Source organism: Apteryx mantelli, chromosome 16 (genome assembly GCF_036417845.1).
Source record: "Apteryx mantelli isolate bAptMan1 chromosome 16, bAptMan1.hap1, whole genome shotgun sequence".
NCBI classification, from domain to species: domain Eukaryota; kingdom Metazoa; phylum Chordata; class Aves; order Apterygiformes; family Apterygidae; genus Apteryx; species Apteryx mantelli.
The window spans coordinates 9429841-9455871 of NC_089993.1; the positions used below are offsets into that span (position 1 = coordinate 9429841).

The 26031-nt window shown below is 37.2% G+C and overlaps 2 protein-coding genes and 1 long non-coding RNA gene across 14 annotated transcripts in view; 1 reads left to right on the forward strand and 2 right to left on the reverse strand.

The window, feature by feature from the left end:
- LOC106482628 (phospholipase A2) overlaps positions 1–12318 on the forward strand; it is a 34241-nt gene extending 21923 nt beyond the window's left edge. Inside the window, 3 exon segments of the mRNA XM_067306094.1 lie at positions 5490–5655; positions 8429–8535; positions 11055–12318. Coding sequence (XP_067162195.1) covers positions 5490–5655; positions 8429–8535; positions 11055–11200 — 419 coding nt within the window. The 3' untranslated portion in view covers positions 11201–12318.
- Positions 410–6084, reverse strand: LOC106482602 (uncharacterized). 4 transcript variants are annotated; one of them, XR_010885791.1, is made up of 5 exons: positions 5829–6084; positions 4822–4921; positions 2634–2729; positions 1985–2279; positions 410–738 (listed from the first exon to the last, which is right to left on the reverse strand). It is a non-coding gene; the product is annotated as an uncharacterized lncRNA (long non-coding RNA). The 4 variants fall into 4 exon arrangements; XR_001292197.2 differs by lacking the exons at positions 4822–4921; positions 5829–6084 and adding an exon at positions 2957–4814 and having other exon boundaries at positions 1985–2130; XR_010885790.1 differs by lacking the exons at positions 4822–4921; positions 5829–6084 and adding an exon at positions 2957–4814 and having other exon boundaries at positions 1985–2221.
- A 48-nt stretch (positions 12319–12366) lies between the features above and the next one.
- BFAR (bifunctional apoptosis regulator) lies at positions 12367–25917 on the reverse strand. Of its 9 annotated transcripts, XM_067306090.1 has the most exons (11): positions 25133–25917; positions 22860–22960; positions 20020–20186; positions 19064–19160; positions 17732–18009; positions 16904–17105; positions 16369–16538; positions 15567–15711; positions 15144–15314; positions 14419–14621; positions 12367–13511 (listed from the first exon to the last, which is right to left on the reverse strand). In XM_067306090.1, the coding sequence occupies exons 4-11, from the start codon at positions 19100–19102 to the stop codon at positions 13319–13321; spliced, it is 1401 nt and encodes a 466-aa protein (XP_067162191.1). In that variant the 5' UTR covers positions 19103–19160; positions 20020–20186; positions 22860–22960; positions 25133–25917; the 3' UTR covers positions 12367–13318. The 9 variants fall into 9 exon arrangements, with proteins under 9 accessions (XP_067162191.1, XP_067162193.1, XP_067162190.1 ...); XM_067306092.1 differs by lacking the exon at positions 20020–20186 and having other exon boundaries at positions 19064–19149; XM_067306089.1 differs by lacking the exon at positions 20020–20186.
- Positions 25918–26031: the final 114 nt, after the last annotated feature.

Consider the following 26031-nt stretch of genomic DNA (forward strand, 5'->3'; position numbering starts at 1 on the left):
TTATGAATAAGTTAGGACGTGAGGATGTAATTAAAGGACCCCTGCCTCATTCCTGCCCATAACAGACAGTACTCACTTAGCAAGTATTTAATTTTTTGTCTCCTGCTTATTAAATAATGTGTACTCCCATGCCCTATTTATTAAGCAGTATTAAAGGCCAGCTGTAATAATTTACAGTCCATTTCCTCATAGATTTTCTGAGATATTCATCACTATAGTACCTGAAAGTACTTATTTCCTTAACACTTCTGTGAAACTTATATTATCATCCCTTTTTACAGATAGGTAGCTGGGTTGAAACACAAAAAAGCATCCATTGATTTTAAGTTCTTGTGGTGACATGTTACAACCTGATTTTTCCTACTACTTAAAAGTAATTATTAAAAATTCCCACTATTCAAAGCCTGGCTCTCACCAAGTATTTTATTAGTTTGGTTCTCCAACCCCTGGATATTCAGCAGGTTGGGAACATACTACTGGTAAACATTGATTGTCAGTGTTTTAAAGTGATTAAACTAGCCTTATATTGAACCTCTGTGTAAGGATAAAATCCTGTTTTCCAGAACAGCATTCAGCTGCCTTAATTACGAGATTCTCTTCTGTCTTCTTGCACTTTACACATTCCTGCACAGCTTGGAAATTCACCAAACCAATCTTGCAAATAGAAATCTTCTACAGAGAAGAGCCTCAGTTCATCCTTACAGCAGATCCTTTTTGTGTACTGAATGAAGCAGGGGTCTGGGGAAAAACACGCAATCACAGGATTAAAGAGCATAAGGTGCTTGCATAATGGGGCCAACTTAAGGTTCTAGTAAGCTCACTGCCCCAATTCTGCTTCCTGACCTCAGCCTGCCCCTATTATTCCTCCTGCATTTTGATCAGACTTCATCCTTCGCACAGCACAAATCTCAGCAAGAACATTAAGGAAAGCAGTGCAAGACTTGACTTTGGTTCACTGCTTCTACCAGCCTAAAAATGTCATTACAGGGAGAGCCTGGCTTTGGTCCTATAGCTCTCACAGTCACTCATTCTGTAGGCAGTGAGGAGGAAGGAAAATGCAATTTACCTGCTTCTCAATGCTTGATCCACAAAAATCAAAACAGACAACTATATCTTTTCCAAAAAAATGTACCACATGACCACAGTTTGTAGAGATAACATGTTGGTAGTCTAGGCAGCAAGATGAGCTGAGAAAGGCCACTCTTGATGGCACATGAAACCATTACAAATCAAAGCAAAAAATCAAAGTTTCTGCAATGCATACAGTTGTTCACAGGTTTCTACTTCTAGCTAGATCTTGGACATGCATCAGAAAGACCTTCCTCCCAAGTTTCAAGCTCCAAACTACTGGAGCACTATGACTTTACAAAGGAAATATTGCAATATGTAATGATAAATATATTTAACATCATAAATATTTTTGTCATCTCAATCTTTGAAAGAATGAAAATTTTTTGGCTGAAATTTTTAAAACTCACAGAGTATCACAGACTAATAGATACTAATAGTGTAGTTGTGTATCACAGTTACATGAAGTTATGTACCTCAATAAAAATATATCTGTAAAAATATTTTAATTATTATTTTTGCATTGTGCCAATTGCAAAGAGAAAAATCTCATAGGAAACATACAAGAGCTTTTTGTGAAAGGTTACGTTTCTAAAATATATTTTTTCCTCCATGCATATAGAAACTTAAAGGATTGGATTTATTTTATATTATAGCAAATTAGGTGACCAGAAAACTATGGAAAAAACGAGAACAGGAAGTTGTAGTGGAAAATATCTTGCAAAGACATGGCAACTATTACATGATAGCATACAGCACTTAGCAAAATCTGAACTCTCAAGGGCTTATGCAGACAACGAACCAATAGAGCGTACAATGACGTTTAAATTCTCCATACACAGCAGGACTCTAATTTGGGTAACAGAAATTACAGACTTAAAATTAAGCACAACAGAAGCACATTGTGACTACTTACTGTTATTTTCTCTCAGGCTGTCTTTAGCGTTTATATCATTTCAGTCTTCAGAAAGTCGCCTCATGCCTTTTGATCTCTGTGGCTTTGTCATTAAAATGTCAAGAACAACTGCATTTTTTCTTCTCTTTTCTGTAAAGTTTTTCCACCTAAAGTAGTCTCAGAATTGGTAAGGTTTTGCTTTCCCTTCAATCTTTACTGTTAAAGTAGGTACCTCATGTCCAGTTATATCTGACTTTGCTGATGAACAAACCTCTCATAAGTTTTTTTCCTTGAAAACACCTGTCTTTAAAGCTTTCTTTCAAGAACAAGAACAGTTGAATCTTTAAAAAAGGCACTCCCAAACGCAGTTCCAAACATGCAAAAACCACTGGAATTAAATATTATAAGAATTTTTAACAGCTATACCAAGACTAGGCTCGAATTGTAGCAAGTCTGACTAAATTATTTTTCTATGTTCAATTGTACCTATTTCCTGTGACCTCTAGATATCATATTTTTGACTTTTCATACACATTATAAAGCAACAAAAATAAAACAATCCAAATCCCTCCCATTTTCCCCAGCCACATTTTGATACAGCTGCACACTAGCTGCATGACAAAAACAAATCAATGAAGACCTATTCTACTACTAAAAATAATAGATATACCTGTATTAGGCAGATATTAGTGGTCATACTGTTTTTTCAGGAATGCATAATCAAACCTATAGGAATATTCTTGTCCATAAAGATAATGAGAAGTATCTGTAAAAAGAAGGAAAAGCACATAGAAAGATTTTTAAAACATATCTTAATAGTAAAAAGTTTGGAAACATGCAGCAGTATGTCACTTCACTCTGTTTTCATTCCACACAAGTCCTGACAAAGTATTTCAGAAACTTTATTATGCTGCTAATACACTAAAGGTACCATCATCATACTGACATTCTTATTGCTTATGTAGTTCTATGGGTTCTAGGACAGTCTCTCACCTCTTTTATTATACTCGGATCATAAAGCTGTTGGGACAGATTTTCCTTCAGTCATGTTTAGAGCATCTACTACAATGCAATCTTGGTTTATACCTAGATGTCCAGATGCTGTAACACAAAGAATTTACAGGGATAAAAAGTTTGTGTCCTTCCTTGAACTTATATGGCACATTTCAAAGAATTATACCTGAGCTTCCCAGAGAGGAGATTGTTCATCACTTCCACTTTGCATGGATGTAAATCAAGGGATTGGTATTTGTCAAAAGTGAGCAAGCAATTCTCTGCAACCAGGAATACAATTTGGAAATTCTTGGTTCTCTCTTCCTGTCTTGTAGCACTTCAATACTACCCTTTCTCAGCAGCCAGGAACTGAGATGGAATGAATAAATTCTTCACTTTATTCAGGGATTTCTTTAAAATTACTAACATCATGCAGAACAAGCCCAGCTTTGCCATTAAATACTAACATGGCTCCTTCAGTTCTTGCCGGCTACCAACAAGAGCATAGCCAAATTTCAGTAAACTTTCAAGAATGTAAGTGGTTGTCACTTGTAATGCTGCAGTCTTATTGCAAAGTTTTTTTCAGATGGGAATTTACTGAACCTGTACTGACAGTGAAGATAACACTTTCAATGCTGTCGGAAAGGTAACAATCTGGTAATACCTCAAATGTACGCTTCTACTACCAAGAGCTGAAATACATATTCAGAGCAGCAAAGGAAGAAGAGATGATCACACATCAGCTCCGCAACATGACTGCTCTTTTGGCACCTAGAACTACAGAGATTCCAAAACAGTCAACTCAGTACATTCTGTGGACTTTTTGGGAAAGTCTGCGAGGATCACATGCCTCAACAACAGATAATACCATGGAACAAGAGCCATGACGCAGTATATACTATCCACTATCTTAAGAAGGAAGTTTTAGTGCAAATGGAGCTGCAAGTGACTACACAGTCAAGGAAGCTTTCCAAATTCCTTAAAATGAGATTACTTGTAATTAATGGCTGAAGATGCATATGCAAGTTCAAGCGCTTCTGTTTTAACATTTGCTCCTATCCCTATACCACATGTCTATGAAGCAGGAAGAAACAATATTTGGGAGTGGTCACCAGTCAGAAAAGTCCTAAATATTGTCTTAGAAAGTCTAGCTACATTCATAAGTAAGGACTAACCACAAACATGTTTTCTAAAACATTTTTACCATTCTCATGCACAAAACAATAGTAGTTCCTTAATGAGGTGACTTCATGAGGTATTTAAATCCCTTTGTTTCATGAAATTATTAGTGCTGGAGGTCACCAACATCCCACATATTCCAAGTTACACAACTGGGCAAGAACTGCCTTGGGGACAATATTTTTCTGACAGATCTTTCATTAACTGATTATAGTTTCTGTAGGAAAATAAATATCAAAGGCCTCAAAGACAAAGTCCAAAGGGTTCTTCTGCTGTCAGTCTTTCACGGACATTGTCAGTTATTCAACAACTTAACCTTTTTCCAATACAGGGAGGTAAGGCTTATAAACTTTTCTTCTTATACTAATTTAGCTCATGGTTTATTTTGGCAAGACAAGTCTTTCCAGTAGCCCTCCATTAACTTGGTTTATACTCATCTGACTTCTTAAAAATTGCTGCAAATAACTTGAAAAAGTCCTGCACAGCAAAGAAATGCTGCCTATTACCGTTGAGGGTCTTTGATCAACCTGAAAAACAAACATGACATGTTGTTTGATAAAAACAGGTTCTCTATCTCTCATCCACATACCACTGACTGACAAATTGCTGGCAATTAGAAAGTAACCCTAAGAAAAGGGTGTCTCAACATTTATCCACTGCCTTTGACCTATGGTTTTAGTACCAACCTGGGGTGGCTTAAACAAAGAAAAAGTTGCTGAATATGGCCTTGCTCTGCAGAAATAATGGTGAGAAGAATCCCTTAAGGAAAATCCTCTTCAAATTCCCCTGGAAATGTTTTCAAGACAAGAAAAAAATCTTTTATTTGGCTTGCTAGCTTAAACATGAGGATGCTGTAGTGGAAAACCAGAACCCCACCCACAGAAGACATTCATGCAAATGTAAAGCATTACATTCTACAAACTGACACTGTTGCAGAAGAACATAGGCAAAACTGCATTTTGGGGTAATGACAAAATACTGTAATGCTTATGGCATCTAATCTTAGCAGATTAGTTGACCTAGACCACAGAACACATGCTTGCCCTAGCCACAGTTTTAAGAATAGGAATGACTGAAGTCTACTATTATATGCTGCCTTGACAGGAGGAAACCACTGCAGCTATTCAGAATGCTGTTTAGTATCTTGCTCACTATAGAGTGGGGGTAAAGGGACCGGGTCAAGGACAGCTAGTCATTGTGGCCCCAGAAGGTCAGAATCAAAACAAGATACTGCTTTATTATTCTCAAATACTGGCATTCATTATTAAAATTATGAAAAAAAGTGACCATATAACTGCAGGAATGCAGAAATGATTCAATACCGAGTAAAGAGTTTTTCTTCCCCCTCCCCCAGTTTATAAAGGCACTGTTGGGGAAGCTCATTTTAGGAATCGAAGAGGAATTCTTGAATTAGCTGGAGCCATCAGATGTACTACAGGACGTTCTCCTTTTGCCTACCTACGCTATGGATGCTACTGTGGTCTGGGAGGAAAAGGCTGGCCCAAGGACAAAGTAGACTGGTAAGAGTAGCTATTTATCTGATTAGTTAAGTGCTGAATTTATGCAGCGGACAGAGTAAAAGGATTAAAATAAGAATTAAGCTTATTTAACATCAGTGAGAGAACTGAGTTTAAACGCACTCTGGAGTGCTAAGAAAGTATGAAACATTAAAATTGTATTGCTGTGTACCTACGTGAGTCTTCCTTTAACTCCAGCTCTGACTGCATTAATATTGGCTTCACAGTACAACTGAGTTTCTTTGCTGTTGCTGTTTGGCCAAGACTTAAAGACCCAAAGTCTTCTTGGAGAGGTCTTCAAACTTTCAAGCTATCTATAAAAATATTCACAATTGTAAATGTTCTCATTCTACTTTCATCCAACCTATAAGTATTCAAAATAATGCACACAGACTTGTGCAAAATTCAGCCTGTTGAAAAACAACTTTTAAATGAAAGGAATTATGATTTTTTTCTAAAATAATTATAAAAATAGAACTTTTGTATTTAACTTTATTTTATAATCAAAGATTAGCTGTGAGGAAGATAATTTCCTAGTTAGATTAGTTAAATAAAGGTTCTATACTTTCAAGTTTATCATTATAATAGTATATTTATCCATCATATGTTACATCTCAAGTGCTGACTTATCAGACACAGACTTACCATAAATCAAAAAGAAAACAAACATGAAACTCATATTTAGGGTAGAATATATGGAAAGATCACATTTGAACATTTTGCATAAGCATTCTAGCTGTCATTAGACTAAATCTTTTATAATCTTTGCCTAGATATTTCAGGCTTTTGCATATAAAATCTGTTATTTTAAACACAATTCTGTAAAATGCAGTTGCTGCTTTAATGACTGGGAACACATATGGAAAGGGACTGTTGTTAGTTCTGGCCACTGTTTTCCCAAAGATAAACGATGGAGTATCTGCAGCCTGCAAATCTTTCCTTGTGGGTATATTTTTCACTTTACAAAAGTCTCAAAGCAGCAAGAAACTTCCTCTTCAGGAAATACAGCTAATTATTTGTTGTCTGGATTTTAGTAACTACATATTAGGAAAAAGCCAAAAATGAGTGTACTTGATCTGCTTCAGCATTTGAAACAATAAAAAAAAATTGCACTAGTTAATATGCAGAGTTAAACACTCTTACCAAGTTTTCTTAAAGTTTTGACCTACATTGTGGACTGCCTACATTAAGAATTATCTCTGAAAATGAATTAAATGAAATTACAGGAATACTTAATCTGAAGCAAGAATGCCTATAATGGAGTTATTCAAGTAAGTTACTGCATTGAAATTTATGCCTGCCATTTGTAAAAATAAACTTTCAAATGGTGACAAACCTTACACTGCTTTCATAAGATCAAATGTAAAATCCATAAGTATCTACTCCTATATTTAATTGAAGACTAAAGTTATTTAAAATTTTAGTAAGAAATGTTTTCTTACAGAGTTTACTATTTCCTTATAAACACACGAAGATAGACTGGACCATGGCAAAACAAGCCACGATTTCCTGGTTTATCTGCCTTAGTCCTGCTACAAAGACTCTCTAGAAGTCTCTCTTTTTTTTTTTTTAAAGACTTATTCCCTTATGCTAAAATGGATGTATTGAGCTACTTCAAAAACATTGTGCTGTTCAGCTGTAAAGTGTTTCAGGATCTTTAAATGAAGATTGGTGTGGAATTACCAAGTTATTATTTAATAAGCATAAGGAAAAAAGCAGTAATTGCAAGTGAGAGCTCACAGCATAAACTTTTTCTCATGCAGACACAAGTTCCTCAGGCAACCTAAACACCATCCAAAAATCTGTGCCTTCTGTAATATGATGTTTTTAGGCTACCAGAAGGAAACATATGACTGAATGTAAAGAATTCGCTGACACATCCTGTCCTTCCACAGAAGGAAAGGGAGTACAGTTACAGCTTGCAGCAAAGACTTACAAGCTCTCCAATTTCAGGTCCTTGTTACCTCCCCTACTTCCTATTCTGGGCTTGCAATGGCTCTACACCAGAGAGCAACTCTTTTTCAAGCACTAAAACAAGCCATTAATGCTTACTTGAAAATACCGTTCAGTTCCACAGTGTGACAGAAAGCCTATGAATTCACTGTCCCAGTTATGAAAAGAACCGTTTGGAAGCATCATTTTGGGCAATTTCCCAAACTTTCTCATGATACTGAGGCAAAGTTTTAGCAATAGTACGGGATTAAACAGCACCCATGCCTACTCATTGCTGAACTATTCACCTGCCCTCAGCTTCTCTGCCACCATCTAAGGACTTTGCTCTAAGAATGCATTTATGATAATATGCTACAGCCTAACAAGCTTTTTCCCCCCCTCCCTATTAGTAACTGCTACAAGAACATCCCTAACTGATGAATGTGCCACTCATTATGTGACAGACCATTCTGGTGTTTATTCCTCTTTTTCTTGGAAGGGGTAGGAGAGAGGGATACCTACATAGAAGTCTATTATGTTTAAAACCGAGAATACTTTAAAGATTCCTTACATTTTCATATATGAAGAAGTTAAACTAATTCAATGTACATCAGACACTAATTTTGATCATCACTGATTAAAGAAGAATAAATTTGTTCAAGTGATCTATTAAATAATTATTCTCCTCTTGATTCCTGAGCAGTGAGCAGTTTGTACACACAGATAAATTCACTGTTTTATTATTTCACAGACTATAGAAACATACTGATACAAAACATCCAGATTATAAGACCATAAATTACTGTAGTATGAATGAAGGCCAGTCTACTTCCGTTATTCTCAGGTGCTGCTTTAACCATGACTGCTGCTACGGTAAGGCAGAGCAAGCAGGTTGTCACCCCAAGACAGAAAGTTACAGTTGGGAGTGTGAAGACGATGCAGCTGTGTGTGGTGAGTGAACAGTTTCAGTTTTTAGTTTTACCTTTATTTATTGTCTAATGGACCTTACAGATGGACATTTTCTTAAAAACCTGCAAAATTCTTATTTCATCTTCCCTCCCTTTAGGACTTTTTTTGCCAGTGTAAGCTGTGTCTCCAGAAAGCACAGCTATGCCAGTTGAATGTAATTTCTTCTTCCTAATTCCTACCTGCTAACATACATAAGCAAACCAAATTCTGATCTGTGGGCTTCTGTGATCATTTCAGAAAGCACTACAAAAACCCTCTGTTTGATTAAGTTACACAGCATTTACATACATTAAGGAACCCATGTTATGCTACACTGCTGCAGGTCACAAATTATGTCTTCAACAGGAGAGCAACTACAAACAGGGGGCCAGAAAATTACAACTTTAAAACGGATCTTTTTCATACTTTATACAGAAAATACTTCACCCTATCTATAAGTTTATGATGAACAAGTTTTTGGCATAGTTATCACTGATCAGTTGAACAGCTTACTGTTAGTGGCTGCAATTTATGAATTAATTTGCAATTACAACTTATGATTTCCAATGCACTGATGTAATAATATATTTGATGACTAAGTTTATTTATGGAAGTAATATGTCCACAAGCCATAAAATATGAATTTGAAAATATTTACATAATCAGTGCACAAGTGCCAACAGAATAGTGACTGCCTCCTGGTAAGTTTTGTTTAATTGCTCCAAAATATGAATATAATACATTTATCAATCAATAGTGTAAAAGATAGAGACAAAAAGATGACAAGAAACAAAGTGAAAAGGTATGAGATTGATTTTTTTTTTTTCTCCATTAAAACAAGATTTGTTTAACAACTCCCACCAGCTTTAAACAAAGTTTTCATCTGGTACGCTTGAAGGACTTTCTGAAACTATGCGTTCACTCGAAAGCCCCTAAGCTTTCAGAATTTTTTAAATTCAGGTGCTAAGTCAAAATTATTTTGCTTGTAATTCTGTACTGCTACCTGTGATGCAAATCAGCTTGAGAATTGGTTACTATTTGCCCCACAAAAATACAGACCTTAATATAAAGTTGTTTACATCAGAGGGTCTGAGTTTCTGACCACCATACTTTAAAGGCAAAAAAAAGTAAGCCATTCAACAACACACAAAAAACTCATTTCACAGCCCAAATAAGGATCTGCCTGACCTAAAATCACATCAAAGTTTTTGACACTGTTTCCCTTCCTCCTTTTCATTCAGCCTTTACTTTGCCCATGTCTGCCTCATACAGCCTCTCTACCTCCCTCCTCTGCTTCAAAGATATCAAGCATCTTCCCTCTCAAACTATCTGATTAACAGTCAAGTTACAGTCAGCCTATATCTGCCTTTAAAGGCTACTGTTCCTATTCCAGTCCAGAAGTTGACTATTTTAAAATGCTGTCTAAGACGGTAAGCATATTATCAATAAACAAAAGTTGAAACAAAGTACCTGGCATACCATGGAGAAGATTAAATTTGGAGCAAAAAGAAGAAAAGAAATAGTTCTTCTTTATTCTTCTTAGTTAATGTTTTATTTATGCTATCGAGTAGTTCTTAAGGTAGCTAGTTACAACTTGAACATATATGCATTAAGAACACTTTCATTTTATAGCAGAATTCAAATTCATTCACAAACTGAACACTAGTTCTGCTCCAAGGCAAATCTTCAGCAGAGATTTACCTAGCTTTCAAAATGTTAAATACTCAGATAAAATGTTACCATGGTTTTTTAGTTTACAGAGAATCACAGAGAGAAAATAATCACACTTCTGGGTTGGCATAATTAAACCAAAATAATTGCTGTAGAAGAAACCGTTCACACCAAGAAATCTATTAAGTTATAACACTACAGTTATAAAACAAATGCCAGACCTGGATTTTATCATACTTGAACACATCTTACCTAACTTTTTACTGACCACCTTAATAAAAAAGGTGGGCAATTTAAGCTGAACATTGAACATCTTTGTATCTCTTATTTCAAACATGTAATTTTTAATGCTATATCCTTTAATAGCTTAAAGCATATGGAAAATAGAAAACTTCTTCCCAAACACAAGATTTGCTAGAGCAACTGGGCAGAGGGAAGTGTCACACACCATTTTCTAAAGAGGAATTAGCTATTAGATTTCCTTTTTAGAGAAGGGGAAGAAGAGTATTAAAGTCTTTATCCAATGACTGTAATTTCTTCTGCCGAGATAGTTCAGATGATTAATCAATTTTTGCTAAACCAAACAATGCTTATATATTCTCTAATAATGAGATGTCCTAGCATGGAGCTCAGTCTAAAGAACATGAAGGAGCTATAGATCTTACTACAACTCAGTGCAGATCATATTACACTTGAACAATGAGAGCAAAACAAAGTATGATCAGTGTTTTATAAAAGATTACAACTGTTTATGTGACAAACATGGAATGGAAGGTAACAATTGTTATATTTCCATTTGATATTTTTAATTAATTCAAACTAATATCAGACTAACCTTTATTTTCTTTCAGAATCCCTAGAAGACAGATGTCAAAAAATGGCATGTGAATGTGACCGTGAAGCTGCCAAGTGTTTTTCTAAAGCCCCCTATCATGTAAAGTACCTTTTGTGGCCAGATTTTATGTGCGGTGAGATTCAGCCTTTCTGTAGATATTAGATACAGGATACCAGTCTTTATGAAAATTCTGTATGTATTTAAATCTAAAAAGACAATTTTTCTTGTCACGGTAGTGAAAAACAAATGATTTTGCCCCTTTTTTGATCCTCCTTTCTACAACCCCAGCCCCTCCAGCCCTGAATGGCCAAAGCAAACATTTGTCCTTTTGTTTATCTTTCATTGGACTAAAAGCAAATTCATTATTTCTGTGTAAGCTTTCACTGATTAAATACTAAATAGGAATTTATCAGCTTAAGGAGTAACTGACTTAAAATTCATCTGGTTTACCTTCAGATTCACCATATCATTCCCTGAAATTTTTCATCCACCCCCCACTGGATATATGATGCCATCCTTTCCACTGACATTCAACTTAACTCTGATTTGTGACATGTTAACATTTGTTAACTTTGAACTGACCAGAAAAAAATGCATGAAGTGACCGTGTCAGTGTAAAGAGCCCTCTTATCTACATTAAACACTCATTACTAAGCCTAATTTAACTTTTGCATCGCATTCTACTTAAGAAGTCTTACCTGTATTAAAAATTGCTTAATATAATTTTTTTTGCATGTATTAATTTTACTTTTTTTTTTTTTAATAATTTTCTTAGAAGTTGTTCATTTGATGCAGTTCTAGCTCCTCACTATGTACACCTTGAGTTTCCTATAGGCACAGGGGAAAGAAACTGTACCTTTAAAACTTTAGAGACAGATTAAGAGTGCAAATGCAAACTGGCAATAAAACACATATCTGAAAAAAGTAGCAGTCACTGAGACCAACTACCTTTCCCCTAAGCATTTGATCTCACAGGAGAGCATGAGTTTGCAAAGTTCAGAACTGTATACCTCATAAGGATGTAAAGATGGTTTTAGCTAGGGTCACATCATAGTTTTTGGAAAGCTTTTATGAAGGGAAATCAAGAAAAAGAATTGCTGAATAATACACTTTTTCATTACCGATAATTTTAACAGTTTAAGAACTGAGAATGTTTTAAGTCTATTTTGACTCCCCTCAACTCACTTAAAGCCAGAGGGCTAGATAACAAATTTACACAAACCAAAGCTAATGCCACGTATTTCAATATAAAAATTTAAATAAAACTTCTTTAGAAAGAAGGACTATGATTTAAAAAGAGATCTTTAATCTTTAAAAATATTCATAGGTAAATTTGAAGTTCATTTTAATGATACAAATGAAAAAAACACAAGACAATGTAAGGGGACACGACATTTAAAAAAAAAAAAACAACTTAACTTTTGCTTCAGTCAAAAACCATACATTATCAAATGGCAATCCTGTTTATACAAAATAAAATTTCAATCAGTATTTAGTCACAGATCTAGATATACGCATTATATTGCAGTAAGGCATAATTACAGTGTCAGGTCACTTTTCCAGAATAATCCTTGTAAGGGATAACCCTGAATTTATTTTGAGGATTAGCACTTTAGGAAGACAGCATTAAGCACACTACTGATGAAGTCTAACTGATCTGAACAAAGAAAATTTTGAATGGCAATTGCCACATTTTCCAAAACAACCCTCAAGCACTCTTTGCCTTCAACAGGGAAAATTTTAAAACAAATGCCACTGTGAGATTTGTGTATTTGACTGTCAGAACTTCACATTTAAAGCTGACTGAAAACCCTGAAGTACTTTCAATATCAAGCCTATCCAGGAACAGCTTTCCTTTGGCAAAATTAAGTTCTGAGTAACACATTGCTGGTATGAAATACTAACTTATAGAATCACTGTAGCTGTTCAGAAGACAATAGCTTTAAGGCTTTACCTAGCAGGCTTGAAAATAACCAGATATCACAAGACAGAATAGGGAAGTTTGATTTTGTTAATCTAAATTTGGACATGACAGTATAGGTTTTTAATGGCTAATTCACACGTGAATTTTTTTTTTAATAGAAAGTTCATTTTGAATAATAAAGCCCATCTTTAGCTTGGAATCCAGCTGGCTTAAGAGTAACTTACCTTAAGGCTTTTTTGCATGTTTGAGTTAACATAATCCATCACTTTCACTACCACATACATAAAGAAGAAAAGCAAAGCTTCAATCAAATACCAGTTTTTAGAAATTAAACAACTCAATAGTTCCAATGCCAGTCATTGCACTTGTGTTTCCAGACGCCTTACTTCTTTAACCACGAGATCAATATTTATAATTGGGTTAAAGTACAAGGCCCAGTAAAACAAACAGTTGCAGACAAACTGAGGAATAAAAGGCCAAAAAATGGCAACAAAAAGACCCTGGGTTGAGACTTTCCAGAAATGTCTCCACATTCTGTGAGGAATAGTCCTGTGAAAAAGGAAAGGGAGAGGCTTAGAGGGACTTTCTGTTTTGTTTTTAACCATTCTAAGAGCTAGTATGTGCTGCAGTCTCAAATTAACACTCAATTATCTACAAAACATCATTTTGCACTCTAGAAAAAGTTTCTTAAAACACATTAATATTACATTTTATATGAAGAAGCATTAAGCCAATTTATTCCAACCACAAAACACAGCAAGTTAAAGTGGTCAAACTCCAGATTTGTCATAGATTATCGTGATATACCTTGTTCTCTTATGAACACGTTCTGCCTCCTAACTGTAGACAGAGAAAATGAAAACCCTGTACACCATCAAAGCAAGAATTTCTCCCAGACAAATTCTAAAAATCTATCACCAAAAGATCACAGCAATTATGAAGTAATATCAGTACCCCTAAAATAAGACTAAAGTAGTAAGTGAAAGCAGCAATTTTGATCACATTGGTGATCACCTATCAGAGAAAACATCAATGTAACTAGTTTGTTATTTATGATCCTGAGCAAGCATCCTTCAATAACTATATCATAAGCATATCAAAACAACATTCTTATGTACTTATTTCCCAGCAGACAACTAATTCCAATTACCATAAAGGTGATTCTCAATGTAACAGTTAACATTCATCTAACACTTAAAAACGTGCATATTACCATTACTGCATTTGCTACATCTAAACAGTAAAACCAGCTATAAGAAGTCCTTTCAAGTATTCACAGAAAGAAAAATATTCAAGTGTGAGTGCTAGTGCAGATTCAGATTAATATATTCTTATTAACCCTAGAGTTGTGTTTAGTCATTTCAGCAAGCAACTGTGAAACCATGACAGATGGTTATTTTCTTATTTTTAAAGCCATGTATTTCCTATCCTCTTCAACAAGCTCAGTAAGACTTACTTCAATTCTCTTCTTGACCACAGCCTCCAAAAGGAGAATAACTCCAGGACAGACAGCAACATGGCATTTACAATTATAAATCTTGATGTCCAGTAGTGCACCTCCAACCAGTCCCAAGCAAATTCAGCTATCAACTGGTATGGCAAAAATAAATACTTTACAATGAATTCTCTCCACTGTTTCCAAGTAGGATCTTTAAGGTCCTATAAATCAGGATAAAAAGACTGTGAATCAATTTCATATTAAACAGACAAAATAGTGGTTTATTTCCACTACTGAAATATTTAATATTTGCTTTTTCCTACATTGAAAGCAATATTTTATCTTTATGGTATTTTCTGATAGACAATATTATAACCCGGTAATTTCCATTACATTAGCATAAAACATCACAGACAGTCAGGCTTCACGCTGTCATTCAAAAAAGCAGATATTTAGAGTGAAATGCCTTTCCATAGTCACTTGAATGTTTAAAAAAAAAAAAAAAAATCAGTTTCACATATTTAAAGTCTTAAAAGCCTGAAACTAATCTTATTAAGGGTTATTGTATGGGATTACCGGTAGGATGACCATAAAGCAAAGGAGCTGCTTACTCTAAAGGAATTTTTTTAAGCTGTATTGTAAAAAGCTGAAATGATGAAGAATTACATCGTGTGTTTTCACCAGGTAGTCTTAAAGTGCTTCAAATTAAAACAAGTAGCATATTTAAAGTTTTGAACACCTACTAGTAGTTTTGTGACAATATCTTCATATTCCTCTTCTTGCATAGGACAAATTGTGTGGATGAAAGGTAGGAAAGTTTCTGCATAATCAAACAAATACAGGTATAACATACTGAGTCTTGGAGAACTCTTCAGCGCATATAGAAGAAAGAGTGATTTTCCAGGATTTACTGCCTGAAAGGTATCAATTATCAAATTTCAAACAATGAAAACAAACTGCAAGAGGCATACCAGTTGTTAGACTTTTCTGATGATCTTTATTTTTTGTTCCCACACCATCTCTTCCAAAAATTACTGTTCATTAACTAAGCAATTTCTATAGAGATAATTCAACTGCCTTAAGATTCCTTCTGAACTTAATTTTTCTTTTTTAAACAGTATTTAAAAAATATTTAGTATACATGATGGACTTTATACAAAATTTACCTTATATTCCCAAAGGTTCTGTGGTGGTTTAACCCCTAAAGTTTTGACACATTCCAATTCCGTCATAATAGCTTTTCTATGATTATTGTTCTCTATATTGTAAGGCTCCTTTGTGAAATCTTCCTCTGTCAGTGTTAGAAGTAGCCTTCAAAAACAGAAGAATTCAGAGGGTAAACAGTGACTATCCACCAAAAAAAACCCAAACCACTAACAAATTAGCAATGAGATGCTGAAACAATAAGCTACTGACAGAAGATACCACCTTTTGGATAATGTTCCATACCAAACGTTCTGAATCAACTGCATCTCAGAGCCTGGGTTTTAAATATCCTTCTTTTCAGAGTTTTCTCTTGCTTGTGCTCAGCATGCAAATTTATTAGCATGTTGGGTATTACTGAACACAATACTTCACAGATCTAGTTTGGTCTCCTGAAATCAAACCTACAGCTCTAGGGTGGACTGCAACAATGCATATAGCGTATGCATATTTTCAGAAGAAAGAAAAGGTGTGATGGGGGTGTTGATAATGCATTAGTAGAATTTTACTTTCAATATCATTTCAATCCATACTGTCAGCATTTAAACAAGTTGTTAGAAAAAATTCAGGTAGCTTCCTTAATATTTACTACTAAAGTTTCTAACTAGATGTGTTAAACTGCTCCTGAATTTTACTCTGATACATCAACAGAAGAATATTCCCCCAATCTATGGAACAAACTCATTTTGCAATATACCATGCCTAATGAAAGCTATCCAGTAGTCCAATCAAGTGACAGCTGTTCTTGTCACTGACACTTCTCACCTTCCATTCACTTTCTCATGCAAAAATCTTTCTTTATAATGTGACGCCCATGGGCCCAGCTGCTCTAGCCAAAGGATCACTTCTTCAGCAGTCCATTTAGCAACAGGCTTTTGGACAAGAAGATCATCTTCAAATTCTCTGCTACTCCAGTGATACCCAAGTAGAACTACCTACACGTACATTAAAAATAAAAAAGAGATTCTTTACCTGCAAAGCAAATATATTAGTGATATGAGGAAAATAAGCATGCATTATAGTGCCTGACATGTAAAATCATCCATTTTAAGGACCCTAGAATATTCCGCTTATAAGAAAGTTTGAGCAATATCTTGAAATTTTACCTGATTTGTCTAACTTCCATTTGCTGTATATTGCAATTCTATTTCCTGACAAACAGCTCTGAATGCCACCTAATTTACTTAGCTCAATTGAAGTCTCTTGTATGCTGATGACATTTTTATGTATGTGTAATTTCGGTATATTTGATTACACACTTAATGAAGTAAATATGGAAAAACATCGAGATGAAACTTACTGCTACACAAGTTAAAGCTGTCAGAACGCCTGAAAAAAATCCTCCTCCTCGAGGATTAATTCTTCTCATATTTGGAGCTGTAGGAATCTGTTCATTCCCATATTTTTGGAAGGTTGCTAAACTGCGTGCTACATCACTGTTTTGTTGAATATCTTCTTTTCTTTGTTCAATGGCATCAGAAAATAGCTTTTCAATTACATCCCTGATGGGAAAAATACTTGTCATTGTACTATAACCCACTGATACTTAACATTCAGAAAAGGGACTCATTTTTAGATGTTTTCCAGCTTCTACTAGAGACAATTTTGAAAGCAAGAAAACATTTGTTATTAAGACTTACTACAGCAAAGTCAAACTTCAACCAATCACTTCAAAACAGCATATTCCTTAGCTTCTGGAGACTGAGGAAATTAAAATCTCTCGTTAAAAAATTAATCCTTATTTCATTTATAAAACTAGTATTGTGTGTGCTACTGGCAAGCCTTGATTATTCAAAAATGTTAAGCAAAAGACAACATAAAAGCCTACTGTCAATCCTACAGTCTATTTAACAAAATATTTTTAACAGAAGTCAATGTTGCCTTGAAAACGCATCACAAGAACTTGTGGGTAATTCAAAACAACAAATGAGTATTTCTAGTTTTGTTCTGCAGTAAGATCTAATTTATTCTTATACACAATTCCAACTAAGAAATAATCACACAGTTATCAAGATCATTCTAACTTTGAAGGCTTTGAAGATCTTTGTGAAAGTTCAGATTGCTAATAAACTACAAAAATCTGCAGCAAACTCAAGAAACCAGACAATTAAAAGCATATTACAATCACCTGAGGAGGATGTTGACTTTGGGGAATCCTTCCCACTTTTCTCTGCATTCTGGACATTCATTCTTCTTGGAGGACACCCACCACAAGGCTAGGCAATGTCTACAGAAACTATGCCCACAGTTCAGGGTGGTGGGATTGACCAGAATGTCATAACAGCAATGACAAAGGAACTCACTAACTGATATCCGGCGGCTGATTTCAGGAGAAGCATGTGTTTTAACTTTTGCCGTCTCTGGTTCACTTTGTAAAGTCTCATCTTCTTCCATTTTCCTTTTATGCTTTATTCAAAAAGAAAGCTGTCTTAGATTATCAAATCAGGTAAGTCATTACTTCTGCAAAGCAACAAGATAAACTTCATTAAAAAAATTACTATAGAAGTTTAGAATTGCAAGCAGCATATTTTATCAGTGGAATATCCTTTGTCACTCAGATGGCTTTAAACTCCTTAACTTTTTAACTAAATTAGCTCTTCCCAAACTGAAACGTGACCTTCTACTTTTCATTGACAATTATTGCAAGCTACAATCAAAACCAGATTCTAGATGTAAACAGTTGGGCTCAATCTCCCTATATTTTCTTTTCCATTGTCATATATCACATAAACGTGAAACCAAAAAACTCACTAACCCTATGATTCAGATAAACTTTTTATTTTGACTGTATATTTAATCAAGGTTTTAGTAAAAGACACCACGTCAAAAGAAATGTCAATAGAAAATACAATCATAGGATAAAAAAAAATCAATACCCATATAACATAATGATTAACTTCCTCCATTCCTGTTCTTTCCAAACATGTTCAATAAAACATTTTTAACATAGGTCAGTGCTGGCATTACTATGCAATGTCAGAAAAGTTGATCCACAAAGTCACATGCTTCAAAATTATATGGGATTGGTCTGCTTGCCTTTTCAGTGAAGGACAGAGCTCCAAATTAACTTCTTTACTGGTAATTACTCTTTTTTAGTATTTCAGAAAACACAAAGCTAGGACAGAATTGAAGATTTTTGCCTAGCTTACCAAATAAAATTACAAACCTATTTGCTTGATGTTCCTATTATATTCTCTCTCCAGTAGTGATATCTATTTCATAAGAAAAACACTCAAAGAGATCATCTACTTATTAGTCATCATATACAACATATATGTTAGAAATTAAACTAAACTATACCATTTTCTCTTCAGTCACTACCCGACCAAAACATGCTTGCTCTGCCACCATCTGACTCCTGTTTACTAATGGGTTACCATGTTTCTCTCAAGATGAAACACGAGATAAGCCTGCAAGTTGGTTAAAAAAAAAAAAAAAAAGGCAGTACAGAAATACATACCAACAGTGCAACTAGGATCCTCAAACTGCTTACAAACATTTCATTCCCCAGTGAAGCAAAGACTGTTGGCTTTCTGGAAGACAGACCTGAAACATTACTTATAAGAGGAGAAACAAAAACAAGGTTTGGCACCCAAGAACATTCTTCCAGCTTTCCTAGGAGAGGGAGGCAACAGAATTCCCGCGGGTGCAGGAGCATTTCACCGCTCAGTCTCTACGCCAAACAAGCGAACAGGCAGAAGCAGAAGCCGTACTAGTGCCTCTCTTTCCTACTTCGGCCTCCTTCCTCCCATCTGCTTGCTTGCTCCGGGCCGAGCGCCGGTGCTGGGGGCCTGGCGCGACGCTACCGCCGTTTGCTCCCCCAAAGCGAAGCAGAGCAGGGCCGGGCCGGGCCCCCCCGCGCGAGCTGCGGCCGCCGCGCTCCGCACCCGCGGCAGCAGGGGGGAGAAAGGCCACCGCGCGGCACCCGAGCCCGGCCGCGGCGCAGAGCGCGGGCGGCGGCTCCGCGGCAGCCTTCGCCCCAGGGGCCGCGGGCCGCAGGCGAGGGCGAGGGCGAGCCCGAGCCCGAGCCCGAGCCCGGGCCGCCGCCCCGACTCACCCGCGGGGCCGGCGCGCAGCGGCATCTCCGCGCCCCGACGCGCCACTTCCGCGTGCCCGCGCCGCCCCAGCGGGCCGCGCCCGGCCCTAGCGCCGCCGCAGCGCGCAGCCCGGCGGCAGGCGGGGCGGGGCGGGCCGCCCCGCGGCCGCCGCCGGGCCCGGGCCCCGCGGGGAGCCCCGCGAGGAGCCCCGGCGAGCGTCGCCGCCCGCCGCCGCCAGGGCTCGCTCTGCCCCCCGCGCCCGAGCTGCTCGGAGCTGCGGCGACAGCCGCAAAGCGGCGGCCGCGGCGCGCTGCCGGGTGCCAGGCGCCCGCCCTCGCGCCGAGCAGCGGCCGTACAAGCAAGCCCGCTGCCCGCTAACCTTCACGCGCTGCACTTCAAAGCTTTCTAATCACCACGCTGCAGCGCTGCTGCGCTTCGATTTTTCTTCATACGCCAACTTCCCCATTCCCAGGACTGGAGCTACGCTGGCTGACTGCATGGCCGCGCGCCCAGGTGCTCTTCCTTCACAGACATCTCGCCCAAGATCTACTTTACAAGTTAAGATCCAGAAGTCTAAACTCAGAAGTTAATTAAGCTTTAAGGTGCTAGTTTAACTGCAACGCTAATGCGTACCGCACTAGGTTGGCTGAGAGCGTTCAGGCAGAGACTATTTTTGCCGCATAGGAGAGTGTGTCTCTATAAATACACACACAAACATTCATATTTATTTACATCACTCTCCACTCCCTTACTGTATTTCTTTTTGACAAGAGTCCAAAACAAATTGTGTGATTTTTTTTCAAGTACTGCTGAGATACATTTTTCACTGTGAAATACAAAGTGACATTTTCTTAAAGATTTTGTTCTTTTTCCAGTTTTTGATACAAACTAGAAGTCCAGTTCTAATGCAGTCTGAGCTGCCTAAACCAGATAATGAATTTTTCATTATTGCAGCCTATTTCAGTAAAGAAAATAATAGTCTCTTATTCCTTCCTCCCCCATGTTATCCAGATTTCTCAAAGGCCAATTAGTACTGTGCTGACATATATACAGTTCTATTTTTGTTTGCTTTAAAACTGTTCTGATTTCTTACAGGATAGAAAAACATGTAGCTGAGAAGTTTACCAGCTGTTTGAGCAATGATGTAATATATGTATATCACACATCTATATTTTGTTGCTTTACTTAACACTTAAAACCTCTTTACTTGTACATGGAGTTCTGTTTTCAAGACTGCAGTATTATTGCTCAGATCTGTTTGTGACAAAAAAATCGAGATCGAAGTCCGGCCTTCTTTAAAATAACATATCAAAAGTACTAAACAAAATAAGTTTCCCATCATCATGGGATATTTATATATCATGGGGTATGGGATATTCCATATCATGAAATAGTCATTTATGCTCAAGAGTACATGTCATTTCAAGATTTTTTAACACAAAATTCTAGTTATAACTGCACAGGTATCATAGGAATGATTTTGGATTCCAAAGCAGTTTTTAGCTTTAGTCAAATAGAAATTAAGCACTCAATGAGCAACCTACTGTAAGTGATAAAGTTTCTACAAGCTAACTTCTGAACTTAAAAGAAATTAGGTGTTGATACTAGTACTAATCTACACATCTTTAGACTAGAGTTTTTGTTCAACAAAATTTTTAATGTAGCTCACTTATCACCTGTTGTATATCATACAAAGAAAGTCCTGTAATAAGCTATACTTCAGGTAGTAACCAATAACCAAATTATTTTATATAGACTAATTCTCTATTATAAAGTCGCTCACTAAAGCAAATAAAGGCATCACACAATGAAGCTGGCTATTCTAACTTATTGAATGGTTTCTATTACCTGAATAGCTAGGCTATTCACTTTACATGCCAGACCTTTATTATCTTAACAAATATATATGCTTTCTTCTTTCTTTCTTTCTTTCTTTGGGTGAAGTTAATAATTCAGCCTAGTTTAAGGTATGCAGTCACTATGGTACCTCAAATGACTGAGAATGCTCATAACTGAGACAACCAATTTCAAATACAATGTATTTAGGTGTGTTAATGAAAAATCTTACTCTCAAATGCATAGTTTATGAAAAGATCTACCAACCAGCTCATTCTTAATTGAGCTTATTTGTAGCTATAATGAAATATCTGAAGTTTTGTCAAGTCCCAATCAGCAACTCCTGAATTACCTAGGCATGAAAGCATTAAACCTCTTCTAGATCAGAGGAAGTTCATCTAGATCTACCTTAGTACACAGGAAGTGAGAACATGACACAGAATGCTTAACCCCTGCTCTAGAATTTAGTCTGACTAATATTTTTTTAATTGGTATTTTCACTTAGCTTCACATTTGATACTCAGTGAAATACAGAACATACAGAAGTGTTTGATACAATCTGTGTTGCAGACTGATGCAAATGTGCTAAATTAGCCTTTGTCTTCTAGTTTATAAAACTTTCATACACAAAAAAAGCTATGTATTTGTAATAACCTTGTAGTCAGCTATTTGCCTTGCCCTCTCTCAATGCTACCTAATAATTTGGAGAGAAGCCAATCTCTTCTAGTGTCATTAAAAAAACAAGAGATTTGAAGAACTTAGAACTTTCTAATTGCAAACATTACAAACTATATTTTCATAAGTGCAGTTGCTTTAATGTATACATGGAAAAGAAGCAAACAGGTACTTAATTAACTTGATAAATATGTTACCTTCTGAAACTAAACAGAAATGAAGATGTATGCACTCTTGAACAGTTCTCAGTATATACAACTGCAGATAGAGAACTAATTAAGGAAAACTACACAGTAACAAGTATTAAGACTTGAATAAGTATCATAAAAGTTTTAAATTCCTCTTAACACTTAATAGGATTTCTTTTTTATTGCAATATATTATATACCAAGAGACAATAAAGAGGAGAATGTTCCTTAAGAGGAACAAAGTCAGACAGAGAATGAAGAGCCTGTGCTGTCAACTAAGCAGCGATCAAGAATTAGATTTTTCTCTAAACCAGATCTTTTCAGAAAGCAAGAGGAAACCAAATGACTCCATCTATTCAAGCTTTAGTTTTGCAGTTTGGGTGACTAGTAATGACAGTGACAAATACAAACAGAAGTCATCTGCCAGTTTTAAAAAAACAGAAGTAAATCCAAAGGGATTAATTGATATCAGACCTCCAAAGAGAGATGTGGTTTAATATCAAAAAGCAGTTTTGATTACCAGATATTGATTCAGGTCCAAGCAAGATGGATTTATTTCATCACAGCCTTCTCCTAAAGCAGTTCTTGCTGAAAGTAGTAGTCTGGTTTCCCGTATGCCATCTGTAAGGAGCAATATAACAACATAAAGGGATCAAAAAAAGACAGCAAAAAAGATGCAAAAAAGACAGTGTAAGGTTTCAAAATCCTGCACCCCCTGTTTAACTTTAATAAGCAGCAAAGGCTGGAGCATGGACAACTCTACCGTATATAGGTTGAGATACAAATTGGTTGAGATGAATAATTGCCAGACACCACAAAGTCATAATTCAGCAGAATACTCTGCTGCTACCATAAAAAAGACATATGTAGGGCACACTTCCAAAATGATGGCACCAGAAAAAAACAGCATACAATACTACGCCCAATGTAAAGTTGGGTTAACTTGTAGTGCAGATTATTGCAACACATAAATATTTTTGGAGCTACTGTCACCAGCAGAGGAGTCAATCCTTACTTTAAAATGACACTCATTTATAAAAGTCCTGTTTTTTGAGATTTTTATACTTTTTCTACCTCCAAATTGAGAATAACCTTTTTTTATAACTAAAAAAAAACCAAAGGAATCAGCTAAGTTTCAAATTTTTCTTCTAAATTCACAATAATAAAACATATGTTTGAAGTAGAAAACCTCTCTAATCTGTAATACATTCAATTCAATTTCTATTCCTATGAAGTAACTGCACTTCAATTCCTCTTTCTTCAATTCCTATTAAGTAACTGCATTTGTTGACAGCATCTTACACTTCTACTTGCAGTTCACCTTTATTTTGTAGGTGAATATATGAAGCAAAGATTTGATTTGTCAGCTGCTCGGGGAAAAATGCTAGGTTTCTAAAACATCCATCAAACTTTGCTTTTCTTTTTTCCTTAATGAATTGTATGTTTGACAGGCGAAGCAGGAGGGAGTAAGAGACAAAACATATTTTGTTTCAAGTATGAACAAAATTATCAGTCAGCAATCTCTCTGACATAAGGAAGGACACAGCCTTATTCTTATACTCAGGTTACCTGTAATACTAGTTATTTTAATACACAGTACAACTCCAAGTATTTTTTTTGGGGGGGGGGAGGGCAAAATAAGTACAAATATATTCACTACTCATTAGTAATGTAACAGTTCCAATAATTTTAGTAGTACTATTACACATTTTATCGTAATTATAAAACTAAATGTGAACAGTTAACAACACGTGAAAAACACACTGTGTTCCAGAAAACTGTTTAAAAAACACAAAATCTACCCTAACTGTAACTAACTTGAGAACCTCAGAGAGACTAGAGAAGCAAAGCTACCATGCAGGTTGCCCTTTCTTGGAATGACAGCTGCATTTGTTCAGTATTAAATCTAAGGCTCAACTCTCTCTATCAGCAGCTAATGAAGGATGTTTAGCTTAGTTACGTAGGTTGCTACTGATTCTCAAATCTGTGGCATATACTAAATAGCTGAGCCCATGAGATCAAGCAAACAAATTTAATTCAATAAAAATACGCTGCATTTCACCAAGCAAATATTACTACAATGATGGCCAGTGCAATGGGAAAACCAGGTTACTCTTAAAAATCAGTTGGTGATCTCTCCCTGGAGACCCAGCTCCATTCCACCACACAGTTGTCCTTGAGGCACTGTCTTCCCAAGGCACCTGCTGCTTCAAAGCCTCGGCTCACGGCTGTGCCGTCCTTGGTCAACTTCTGCAGCTCGGGTCCCAACACCACCTATTCCCCTCGGACTGAGTACTGCCACCTTGGGCTCAGGGGGCTGTTGGACAACTTTCTTCCTTGGCAAGGCCTCTGCCACTGCTGACTGCACTTGCACTACACGCTTGCAAGCGCACTCTGCCTTCTCTTTCCAGAACAGCATGTGTGGGAACTGAACCATGCCAGAAGCAAGTTATTGGTGGTATCGCAAAGATTTGATTTGCCTCTTAATTACTAGTTAAATACCGCTATCTCTAAATTTGCCTGTTAATTTATTTGCCTGTTAATTACTAGTTGAATACAGCTACCGCTAAATCTTTTGTTTAAGCTCTCTGAGCAAAGACTACTGGATCATTTCTTAAAAAAAAAGTAGTAAAATAAGATCAAAATTTCAGGCTTCAGCCAATGCAGTGCAAAAATAGAAGAACCTCTACTGCTATTTCAGCTAACCTCCTACTGAGCACCATTTAACAATGTAGATGGATTCGCTGGGGGCTGTGTGCGTAGAATAAATTGCTTATACTGAAAAGGCAAAACCTTATCTTGAAGAATCTTTAAGAACTCTCTCCTTTCAAAGCTCATAATTCTGCATCTTCTGCTCTCTGCAGCAAACACCTCCAAATGCTGGGGGATTTTCCCTTCGTTTGCATTCTGCTGGCATTCTGGAGAAGATCGTCTGCCATGAGGCATCTAAACCTGCAGCGCGTGCCCCAACCCTGCACACTGTCCTTGCCCACGGCTTCAATTTTCTGCTCTGGTACAACGCCTTCTCCTGTGGACAGCTGTTTCCTCCCACAGGACAGGTGTGGGGACGTCTTGCTGGGTGTAGAGCCGTGTTTATGGTTATTCTGTAGTGATGCGTGAAAGCGTTCACGTTCTTATTTTAACAGGAGGAACAACGCTTCTTCCACGCCACTTGAGGCATAGCAGCTCCTCTGGCCTTGTTTTTCATCAAGCTAAATTCGTGATCAGTCATGATCCCCCACACCCTCCTGGCATCTCCTCAGCAAGTTTCCGTCACTTCTTTCCTGGTGGAGCTCATCCAGTCCTTCCATTCTGGAAGGGAAAGACCCGTCCTCTGCATCCATGGTATTTCAGAAACAGCAGTTTTAGGACTTGTTTTCTTCTTCCCCGTTGGCAGCTGCATTACAGCTTGTCCTGCCCCGCAGCGGCCGACAGGGCTGCTCCCCCGCACCGTTACACGGCAAAACCGACAGCGGAGGGGCCCTCTCGAGTCTAACGGGCGCTGCCGCCCGTCAGGGCCGCCCGTCGCCGCACGGCGAGGCCCGGAGCTCCGAGGGAGCCCTGGGGCGGCGGGGGGCGGCGGGGGGACACCCCCCCCCCCCCCGGCACAGCGCCACAAGAAGATGGCGACGCGCGGCGCGGTCACGTGGGCGCTCACGTGCGGCGGCGGCGGCGGCGGCGGCCGGGGGGGG